At 48.5% G+C, this 11,345-nt stretch overlaps 4 protein-coding genes across 4 annotated transcripts; 2 read left to right on the top strand and 2 right to left on the bottom strand.

Annotated features, from left to right (window-relative positions):
• Positions 1–1,354: 1,354 nt before the first annotated feature.
• On the bottom strand, positions 1,355–2,976 carry DFJ58DRAFT_812104 (chaperonin 10-like protein). Its single transcript, XM_041391530.1, is given in 12 exon segments — positions 1,355–1,733; positions 1,765–1,949; positions 2,006–2,126; positions 2,152–2,155; positions 2,209–2,261; positions 2,285–2,395; positions 2,454–2,560; positions 2,760–2,766; positions 2,843–2,895; positions 2,921–2,925; positions 2,944–2,945; positions 2,957–2,976. 8 exon segments carry the CDS (start codon positions 2,764–2,766, stop codon positions 1,404–1,406), a joined length of 918 nt encoding a protein of 305 aa, XP_041238680.1. The 5' UTR covers positions 2,843–2,895; positions 2,921–2,925; positions 2,944–2,945; positions 2,957–2,976; the 3' UTR covers positions 1,355–1,403.
• An 890-nt stretch (positions 2,977–3,866) lies between these two features.
• Positions 3,867–4,450, bottom strand: DFJ58DRAFT_845682 (uncharacterized protein; the record flags this gene model as incomplete). Its single annotated transcript, XM_041393182.1, has 3 exons — positions 3,867–3,910; positions 3,965–4,220; positions 4,271–4,450. 3 exons carry the CDS (start codon positions 4,448–4,450, stop codon positions 3,867–3,869), a joined length of 480 nt encoding a protein of 159 aa, XP_041238679.1.
• Positions 4,451–4,936: 486 nt separating this feature from the next.
• Positions 4,937–5,349, top strand: DFJ58DRAFT_643521 (uncharacterized protein; the record flags this gene model as incomplete). The annotated part of the gene is made up of 2 exons (XM_041381382.1): positions 4,937–5,056; positions 5,098–5,349. Coding segments are annotated over 2 exons (372 nt in total), but the record flags the coding sequence as incomplete, so codon positions are not given.
• Positions 5,350–5,431: 82 nt separating this feature from the next.
• DFJ58DRAFT_667686 (uncharacterized protein) lies at positions 5,432–5,977 on the top strand (the record flags this gene model as incomplete). Its single annotated transcript, XM_041382637.1, has 1 exon — positions 5,432–5,977. A coding segment is annotated over one exon (546 nt), but the record flags the coding sequence as incomplete, so codon positions are not given.
• Between the last annotated feature and the right edge of the window lie 5,368 nt (positions 5,978–11,345).

Here is an 11,345-nt window from a genome sequence, read left to right as displayed (position 1 = left end):
TTGGTATTCCATAGCTGTGTTTGGTCCCATGAACCTGCAGTGAGCAGCACTGTCCCATCGGGAGAAAAATCCAGCGAGTCGATGAAATAGGAGTGGGCTTTAATGGGTTGGGTAAGCGATTCCCCAGTTTCTCCGTGCCACACGATGAACTCTCCGCCAACATCACCGCTTGCTATCAATTGCCCATCTTGTGATACCGCCAATTTCCACACCTCGTTGTGATGCCCCGTCATTTTCTTCAACACAACACTTGTCTCCAAGTCCCACAGACGAAGTATCTTGTCTGAGGCTGTAACCATCCGTCGTTTATCGGGGAACACCGCGACTGCCCTTACCCAGCCTTCATGGTCTTTGAACTCTCGCAGGGGTGAAGTGATTGGAATGAGCATTGGCATTTACTAGAGGTTGATAGCGTTGAACACGGTCGAAGTGGACTTGGGAGGGACTGTGGGTCTCCTGCTCTAAGATGCAGAGGTGCGTGTATCGTGTGTTTTATGCTGCTTCCAGCCTCGTTTTCATAAACGCCCAGGCACGAGGCCCCCCCACCTCTATCACCGTTATGGCAAGAATGCATCCTATTGTCATACCCGCCGTTCTCGACAGTACTTATACCCTCCCAGTGCCTCAGTGCATATATGTGTCCGACTCTTGCCTTCACAGCTTCCAGAATGTATCCCATCACATACAATTGACAGTTGGTGCTTCCCAGTGCTCGAATCTGATTCAGACTATCTATCCTGCATGAGTGCATGAACTTGAACATCGTTGTTTTCGTGTCGAGCAGCTACTCCAGCACATCACCATGTCAGGCTAAAGTGTCATATTTATGCATAACTACGGCTGATTAGAGACAGCCTGGTTATGCATGGTTAATTATGCTTATCCCTCGATGGCCTGCCTTTACTATGATGATCGAACTTTCAAAGCGTGGATGGAAACGGGGGGTACTCAATTGACATCAGTGATGTGTATTCTGTGTTCCAGGCACTTCTTCTCCACGAGTTCTACAAAGCCTGCGCTGACAGCACTGTATCCTCAGAATAAAAAGACGCGCTGTTGGATGGAGGTGTCTTTCAACTCTTTGTTCTCATTATGGATCGGTTTGATTCCCTGGCTTCGATATCGAGAACCTTCTACATTTTCCTCGGCCATCAGCGCAGCTTCTCGGTGATTTGTGCCTGGACTAAGTCCAAAGTTGGTGCTGTCTCAGGCCGAATTCTGGCGAAAGCTCTAATAAATCTGCTTGCAGTTGTGCAGAAAGGTGCAGAAAGGTGATTTGAACTAGCGCAGGGCATCTCCCGTTCCACTCATTTCTCTCTTGCATAAGATATCATATTGTGAACATGCGATTCCTCAAATACGATGAAGTGCACAGATGCTGGTAATATATACATCGGGAACGTTCAGGGAACAATCACTGAACGAACATGAGAAGCTCGAGTTAAAATCTCCTGCAGAGCACCTTTCACATTGTCCATGTTCCTCATATCAACTTCGTTGACCTCCTTCGGCCCCTCTAGCAGCCCACTATCAATTTTCTTCGCAAGGTCGTCCAGTACCTCCTTGACCTCCAATGGGCCCAGAATACTCGACTTCATGCCCTTTAACGTAAGGGCCTTTGTATAAAATGACCGCAGGTTGACGGGGAACAGTCCGTCCTTTGCATGGACAGCCATGACAACGACACGACCGGTACCGTTTGCTGTCATCGTGAAAATCGCGTCGTTGAATGGCTGGTCGTAGCCGGCGCAGTCTAGCAAAAACGTCAATTTTATTCTGCAGTCCAGCCTTGGCGATGGCCTCGCGGATGGCGTTTTTAGAGCCTAGTTCGATGGGCGTGACGTATGATGGGGGAGTCACTTTGGCGAGCGAGGTGTACGTCCCGAATATGCGTGCCCCGCGTTCTTTGCAGAGTTGTGCTGCTGCGGAGCCAATGCCTCCTCGAGCACCTAGAGGATTGCAATTAGGGATAATAAATAGAGTACATCGATTGATTAGCATGTACCAATGATAATAACATTGTCTCCCTCCTTGACGTTCGCAAGAGTGTCGACTGTAATCCAGGCACATAACCACGGTAGGGTCATGCTACCAGCTCTGGAATGGTCGAGGATGCTGGCTTCCGGCTAATGCAGCGATAGGGATGGCAACGTATCTGAAGAGCCATCCGTCTGAAAAACAAGAGACAAATGCATGTAAAATACGCACTGAGAAAATGTTCCGTCCGAAGTGAAGCCTCTATCGCTTCCTGTTCCCCACACCTCTGCTCCAATCCACTCTTGACTGAGGCGCCGGATGCGTCCAGCGCTTCAACGACTTCCCCGGAGAAATCTCTGCCAGGAATGCGCGGGGTGGTCACAAATGGAAGAGTGCCTATAATGCCTGCAGCATCGGACTATGATGGGTGAGAATACTACTATTACAGCATGATATGACCCAGGCCGTAGGCTTACCCCGTTGATACCGGCAGCTCTGACGCGTACGAGAGCCTCGCCAGGACGTAATATGGGTTTGTCGATGTTAACTAGAGACAACTCATCGAAGGACCCAGTTTTTCGAACTTGAGAGCTTGCATGGTGATTTGACGACTGAACGTAGATGTTGAACAAAAAATTATTAAACTAGTACAGGCAAGTTGCAACAAACTTACTGGAGGCAATAACCAATACGCTTGACTCGAAAGACACGGAGGGATTAATGAAACGGGAGATCATACAGCTCGTGAACGTTTGAACCACCGGACCTGATATAACGTTGACAAGTCATCGCAACGATGACATCGCATCCGATGACATGGCAAACTAGAGCTCACAGCTACTGAACTAACATGCAAATGCGTTAGGTTGCGTTTCAACACACCGCTTTGCCACATTTAATGCCAAAATTTGATGCTGTCACGGTTACTTAAGTCTTAGAGCATCTCTCGGCTCGGTGCAACGAACTATACTAGTACTAAGAGACCGGAAATTAGTTCGGACCGGCCTGGCTGGCTCGAACTGTGGTAAACTAGTAGTTTGGGAGAAAGTGTAACATGGCCGTATATGATACAGACCTCAGTGTCGTGTTATGTGTACAAGTTTGAAGCATGTGCATGGTCACTCAGTGGTGCAAGTCAAAGTTGCACCACAATTGAGTTTTAAATTGCTACTGTCATTCCCTGTAATATTTCAACGGTTCCTAAAAAAGTTCATAAGCCATTGGGGTCAACGTGCGTCGAAAAAATTCAGGCATATGCAGACTCGGAGTACCTAGAAATGATGTTTTGTACAAGAATATAACTTTTCTTGGATGTTGTACTAGCTGCGAGGTGGGAGCAATGAATTCGGGATGAGGTACTGTGAGCCGAATCTCCGACAAATAAGGTTTGAAACACGGCCGGCTGCAACGGCGGACTGACGATGAAGTTCACAACTAGTACTTTGGATAGGGGTCAATGTCACTCGTAACTTACCATGCATCAGTAAACCCCAGTTTTCTCCACAGACATAACATTTCCGACAGTTTCCCACAGTAACCCACAGCGCCCCACAGCGGCACAGAGCTCACAGTAGATTTCTCCCAGCATCGACATTTTCTGATACTAGTTCCTCACAGCAACCCACAGAGGGACAGAGCTCACAGGGTGTACAGCTGCTTACAGTGTTTGTCAGTAAAATACTAGTACTAGTCACCATTTCCATTTCTCAAGCGCTACTACTAGTATGTAGTTTGAGCTAGAGCTATACTTAGAAAATTAAAACAATTTGAAGCACATCCGCCAAGGTCAAGACATAAACAAAATTTCATGGCCGAATCATATTTAGTGAGAGTACTACTGCCAAATACAATGTTTCTATTTGATACAAATCAAAAGAAGGTACTTGTCATCAGTCCAACTGGATGGCGACCTGACGGCAGGATGCGAATGAGTCTATGATACGAAGGTGTTAGTTGGTAGTACTATGTAAATGATAGGTGTACTTACCGTGAAAATTGTGTGGCGCTGGGTGGTGAGAAAGACCATGTTTCCTGAATGTGATGCGCATATGACCCAATCCTACATCCGCCTTGTCGAGCTTGCGCTTAGAGATGGCGGACTTGTGTTTTGAAAGAGACGTCATGACTTCATGTTCTCGGACAATGCAATCGGCAAGTGTTTTCTCTGCATCGAATACATCACGTCGGGCCCTTGCAAGGTCCATGATGAGGTTGGCTTCAAGATCATCAACATCGTTGATGGTCTGTGGGCATGTGAACGAGCATTGCCTAGTAAGATATCACAGTCACTTACCATTGAGCCAATAGCGTCGACCACATCGTACAAATCTGCGATACCACTGCCAGAGTCACCCAGGACATAGTTGGCTTGCCACTTATTGCATTGCGGGCGCATACGTGACGCCGATGATACGTCACTATCACTAGAGACATTCAGATTGAGATGTATTGGTGTGTGGCTTGACTCGGACATGAGGGACTGAAAAACTAATATGTTCGGATTCTGGAATCAATACCTTTACAGTTGAACGTCTCAGAATTCTCACGTGCACGCTATGTCGTCATTCCAGTGTCCTTCATGCGGCAAAGGCGGTTTCAAGAACGACGTTGCTGTTGCTCGTCACATGAGCCAACCTCGTTCTGGGTGCAGTACGTGGCTGCAGGATTTGGCATGCTTTCGCCCCGAGTCTGATGACTCTCGTATGGACTCGGATGATGAACCAAATATTTCCATGGATATGGACGATGGACCGAATATACCCGACATCAAGTCTGGTGGTTTTGGGATTGGGATGAGATGTCTCGAGGGAGTACTGGTGGTAGTGAGAGCCAGGGAATGCCAACTCACAACTCGGAAGTTATCGACTCATATCCTGACTGCGCTCAAACATACGGCAAGGGCTACACGTTCCTCGATCTATTCAATTCCGACAATAACAGCAAACACCGTGCAATGAATCCGTATTACCCATTCAGCAGCCGGAAAGACTGGGAAGTTGGGTCGTGGCTCCTTCGCTCAGGATTGAGCATGGGGAAGATAGACAGTTTTCTTTCACTCGAGATGGTGAGTAACAAATTCGTCGATAATATTTACAATTTTTCTAAGTGATTCAGATAAAGACCCTTCCGTTGTCATTCCTTTTGGCCAAGGAACTTCGCAGTAGAGCGGAAATGTTGCCCAGCGGTCCGCGCTGGATGTCTCAAATCATACCTACAAAATTTCCTACGAAATTGCCCGTTGTGTTGTATTGGCGCGATCCCCTGGATTGTATTTCAAGCCTTCTCAACCATCCTGCCTTTCATGATCAGCTGGACTTTACGCCTCACAGGGTGTATACCACTGCACAGAGGTTGTGTCGCGTGTTCTCGGAATGGGCGACAGGTGATGACGCGTGGAATATGCAGGTACGCATAGTATCATTTGTGCGAGTTGTCATACTTATCAGTTTTCGGACAGTCAGCCCTACCAAAAGGTGCAACACTCCTTGGGACCATCTTATCATCTGACAAGACGAATGTATCGACCATGACGGGCGACAGAGTTGCACATCCCCTTCTCGTTAGCCTTGCTAACATACGCATGTCTACCCGACTCAAATCGTCTTCGAATGCCTTTGTCCTTACTGCTCTACTCCCCGTCCCAAAATTCATCTACAAGAAGAAACACATGCGAGGTGTACTTGAGGATCGCCTCATTCACGAATGCTTGGATATAGTTCTACGTCCACTCAAGGTAGCCGCCCACGAAGGGGTCATGCTGTCAGATCCTATCGGACACAGTCGCTACTGTTTCACACCGCTCGCAAGCTATATTGTTGACACCCCGGAGGCCATGATGCTGGCTGCTGTTGGTGGGAAAACCTCTCCAGTTACTATGGCCATGTATAAACAGTTTGGAGATTCTTTCCGTCACGAACCTCGCACACGAGCAACTACACTCTCCCAGCTGGCTACTGCACGGAGTAAGTTGATCCCGATGACATCGAGGCTTTTTCCGTGAGGCCCAGAAGTTTCGTCTGAATGGCGTCAACACACCATTCTGGCTAGATTGGCCCCTCAGTGATCCATCACACTTCCTTACTCCCGAGTTTCTTCACCTCATCCATCGCGAGTTCTACGACCACGATGTAAAGTGGCTCATTTGCGCAGTCGGTGACACAGATATCGATTTTCAGTTCTCTGTGTTGCAGGTCATCACTGGGGTTCCGTCATTTTCATGGCGGGATTTCAAAACTTAAACAGTTACAGGACGCGCTCAACGCGACATCCAGCGCTCATTGTCGCGGTCAGCGCGGACGCAGTACCTAGCACCATGATGGCTGCCGTACAAGCTCTCATGGACTTTCGGTACCCCTCGTACAGTCACCCGTAATCGATGACATCCAACTCACCTGTATTTCCACGGCCCTTGAAGAATTTCACGCCAACAAAGATGCAATTATAGATGGCGGATTTCGTCGTGGGTCAGCGTGGTGGAGTCATTGAGAACTGGTACATACCAAAGCTGGAGCTCATGCAGTCCATAGTTCCGAGCATAAGGAACACTGGAGTTTCTCTGCAATGGACCGCCGACACCACTGAACATGCGCACATAACGGAAAATCAAGGATCCTGCTCGCTCCAGCAACAACAACAACTACGATCCCCAGATATGTCGCCATCTTGACCGTACCGATAAGTGCCGCCGCTTTGACCTCGCTATGAGTCTGCTTAACAATATGGCAGACTCGAAGCGGCAGGGGTTCAGATGACGTTGGCGATGTCAATGACAACGTTGATCTCGATGCAGACGACGATCACGACGATGGCGATGTTGATTTTGACGCAGATGTCGATCATGATATCCCACACCTTCTAGCGATGAACAAATACCCTGGGCATTCACGTCCGACCACTAATTACTTCGAAATTGCCAAGGTCCTTCAGCACAGGGAAGCGGGAACAGTCCCTGTGCCATTTGCGCTCGTTCGTTATTGAACGCACAGCGTTCCACCTCGCCTACGACCCATCCATCAGAAATATATCTGTTGACGATGCTGCCATTAAGTTTGGCCTCCCGACTTATGACCAGCCATTGCCGACTTTCTTCGTCGTGAGGATACTCACGGGAGGGATCACATCCATACTATTGGGGGGGCTAGAAGAGCTGGACCCACTACTTCCACTTCCCTTCGACAAACTACAAGTCTGGTTTAAGCTTCGGCTCCAGGACACCGATTTTCATGATATCAGCATCATACGGCCTGCACAGACCCTCAACTGCGCACCCCCTTCTGATCCCTGGACCTCTGGCCGGTATGACACAGCCATCATCAATAACGAGGCGAGATGTGTATGGCCCACAGATGGTCTTCACGGTATGTTATTCTTACATTGTACTGAATATTTACTTATTGTCAAGTCGTAGGTCATACTATTGGTCAGATCAGGCTTCTCATGCGTCCTGTTTGGAAAGAGTGGCACAAATTGGTCATGGAAGGACCGCTTTCTGGTATATGTACATCGCTTTGACATTGTTCCCCAAAGCTCCGGTACAATGATCGTGAGCCAAGTACGCAGCTCCACTTGCTCAACACGAGCGAAGTGTTCAAATGGTACTCGGGTGGGTGACATCGTGCCTGTGACACCGCTCAGAGCACTTGTCAACCTCGTCCCTCGCTTCGGTGCAAGTGCGGACAACCGCCTCACCCCATATAATAGCATGGAACATGCTTCGCAGTTTTGCTCAACAAGTATTGGGACAAGAACTCATATTTTCCTCTTTCCATGTAACTTTGACGTAGTCACCCTTTTTTATGCAATGCTCGCGTCAGTTGTGTATCTAGCCAATGGTTATTCTAGTCTATCTTATTCTTAGATCATTGGTCCAATCTTTGATGGCGCTGTGAGGCGCTATGTGGCGTGATAAGCTAGCGTTTGTCTCACTATTGTCACATACAAAATGGCTTGTTTTTTCAGGACCGTTGACAACGGAATCAAATTGTCATCACTTGTGTCTATCCCCGATGTCACTGACGTCCCTGCTATGAACAAGATCACGTCCAACGAGCTTAATTGGCTGGTCACTCACGAGGATACACCAAAGGCCTCACAACCGATACTAGGACACTTACTCACCCAAATCTTCCAGTCTTTCACAATTCCTCTTCCCGATGTGTCCAACCTTAAAATACCTTTTGGAAAAATCCTTCATCACAACCAGTGCATCAACGAAAAGTTTAGCAGTACATCACCAGATACCCTAGTGCCGCTGTATGACACTGAAGCGAAGACTTGGAACTGGGCTCTTCCAGTTGACCCCCCAGAAAATGGTAGTACTCCAGCTGGGGTTGACTCAGGGTCAGACTCGGAGGACAACGCCACACAGGAAACAACTCATGAAGAAAATTTTGCAGCGTTTCTCAATGCTTTTGCTAGTTGCTTGTCACGGTCGTGGTCCGAACTTGTAGCAATGCACTTTGCAACCGGCACATGGAGTGTGGCCAATGCACAGAAGGCATTGCCTGGCAGCGCTATCAAGCACAAGCCAGATATTGTCCTATCTGACGATATATCTGCCAAGTGGGGAAACATCAGGGTATCAGCAGAACTCACGCACAGTCGATACCAGCCTGCGATGCGACTCGGGAAGGCCGCGGATACCCATGCCTATATTATGATGAGTGAACAGCCCTGGAGGTGCTTCGCTCTCATATTATCATTCACAAATAAATATCGCCACCTTAGGGTCTTGATGTATGACCACTCAGGTGGTGCTGTATCCCCTCGCTTCGATATTTACACGCAACCCAACGCATTTCTACACATCATCGCTGCTATCATGTTTGGGAGTTTAGAGTGCGTCGGTTATGACACAACAGTTTCCTTCTCGAGGATTGTTTCACCACCCCCGATCCAAAGATATCCACGGCTATCGTCCCATCAGAAATACTCCTGCCCGACAGAGTAGTACAACAGACCATGCTGTTACCACATCGAGCTCTGATTCTCTTCCAAATCCTGATGTATCATCCGGCGAAGCTCTTGAATCGGTCGTCTCCGATGATTCTGATGACTCTGATGACTCTGATGACTCTGATGAGTCCTCTAGTGATTCTGCTCACGACTCAACTGAAGAGAGTCCGAGCGCCTTGCATGACTCGATGGATGAAGAGAATTCCTCCCCCCCTCAACCCACTGCAACCCGCAGCGCTCCCCTTCTTAGCCTCATATCGCAAATACCCCAGGCTGAGATGACCGAGAGCATCTATTCCGTCACCCCTCTCCCTTCCCAATTCCCTTATTCTACTCAATCACCCGAACCTTGCGGCAAGATTCGTGTAGGGGAGAAAATCTACACCATAAAGAGGATTCTTTTTGCGACCCGAGGCCTCGTTGGTCGCGGAAACCGTTTGCTATTTAGTCACCTTGGACGATGAAGACTACATCATCAAAGATCATTGGGTTCTGGGCAAGGACGATAATGTAGTCCTGAACGAGATCAAGATGCTGGAGTTAATGGACAATGTCCCTGGCGTTCCAAGGCTGGTGGATTATTGGGTTGTTGAGCGGTCAGATGGTGAGCCCGACATTACCCGCAAATATCGGCACAAGGAACGCCGGAGTACCAGAGGCACCAGTCGTACTCATGTGCGTCTTGTCTTGAAGCCATGTGGTCGCCCCCTTCACATGTTCCGAACGCTTAAGGAGTTCGTGCGAGCACTAAGAGATATCGTTAAGAGTAAGCATCTAGTTCGTGGTACTGTCATATACCATATATCCGGTTACAGATCCGATGATCTGGATCTCAGATCCGATCCAGATCCGATGAACATATCCGTCGTCCGGTCCACAGATCCGCTTTGATTCTTATTTCATTTCCTGTTCATATAACTCTAACTATCGTTCATCTCCTTTCGGTATTCCTGTACACCGGTATACCGGTTATCCTTTACTTCCGCTTTGCTTACTGATCCGCTACACTTACGAATCCGCTTTTACTTGTACTTCATTCCCGGTTCATGATTCGTGATCCATCCAACTTACCAATACGCTCCACTTAGACTTTGCTTATTGATCATTCCGTTAGCTATCCGTAGTATATAAACCTTTGTATATGCGCTGTAGTAGATCAGTTCGAATATCATCTTAGATTGCACTCATTCCGTCTGGACTCTGAGTCCCTCCGTTATCCATCCGGACTTGAGTACGCTACTCTTGTCTACTCCGAGACTTAGGATAGATTCCTATAGTCTACATATCCGCCTCTGTCTTCGGACAGTCCTCACCCGTTAGTTTCTAGTCCGGATCCGATCCGGATTGGCCGTTACTCTATATACGCGATACTTTAGCTCTCTGAAATAAGGGGCAAGACTCGGGAAAGGGGCACAGCGCACGAGCTGAGGCCGAAGCCCTTCGGATCCGATACTACTTGAGTACGGTCTTAACAGTATATTCGAACTCATACCTTTCCGAGTTACTTAACATCTATCATGCCTCCTACCAAGACACAAACAACTCTGCACGCGGTCGGACTAACCTCCCTCCGTCGTGATCCGACACCTATAGTCAACACCTTCACCAGTTTCTCTCAGCGCCGTGTTAGCGCCCACGGAACCGCTCAAACCATATCCGAACTCCTTAATCGTCGACACCCGGAAACCCCAACACGCACTCCTGCCGTAGGACCTCCGGACGATGATGATCCCGATGATGGTGATGATGATTTCCCTGGTAATCCACCCGATGATAACGGTGGTGATCCGGATGATGATCCGGATGTTGAGGATGATGAAAATGACGGTCTAAACCCACAAGACCGCGTTATGCTTCGACTCTCAGAAGCCATCGATAACCTTGCTCGCAATAATCGTCGCGCGCCCTGCATCCGAAGATTCTAGAGTCAAGGTCCGAGAACCGGATACCTTCGACGGATCCGAACCACGGAAGCTCCGTGCGTTCTTTGTCCAGTGTGAGCTTAACTTCCAGAGCAAGCCTAAGGCTTTCCGTACCGGAAGGGCCTAAAGTCAACTTCGCCCAATCCTACCTTAAGGGTATGGCCCTTGAATGGTTTGAACCGGATCTCCTGTCCGATGATTTGGACGACCATCCGGATTGGATGGATGACTATTCCGTGTTCATGCTTGAACTCCAAGCCAACTTCGGGCCTCATGACCCATCCGGTGATGCAGAAATGCAGCTCGAACAGCTCCACATGCGCGATGGACAGCGCATCAACAAGTACGTTGTGGAATTCCAGCGTCTTGCTTCACAGGTTCGTGGCTGGGGCGACGGAGCCTTACGACGCCAATTCTACAACGGACTCCCGGCCCGTATCAAGGATGAAATCAGTCGCATGGGTAAACCCTCTACTCTTTCCGAATACAAAG

The sequence above is a fragment of the Suillus subalutaceus genome (assembly GCF_016647625.1).
Source record: "Suillus subalutaceus strain FC151 chromosome Unknown DFJ58scaffold_144, whole genome shotgun sequence".
In the NCBI taxonomy this organism is placed as follows: Eukaryota; Fungi; Basidiomycota; class Agaricomycetes; order Boletales; family Suillaceae; genus Suillus; species Suillus subalutaceus.
Note: the sequence above shows the minus strand (reverse complement) of the source record. Positions and strands in the feature narration are given on the sequence as shown.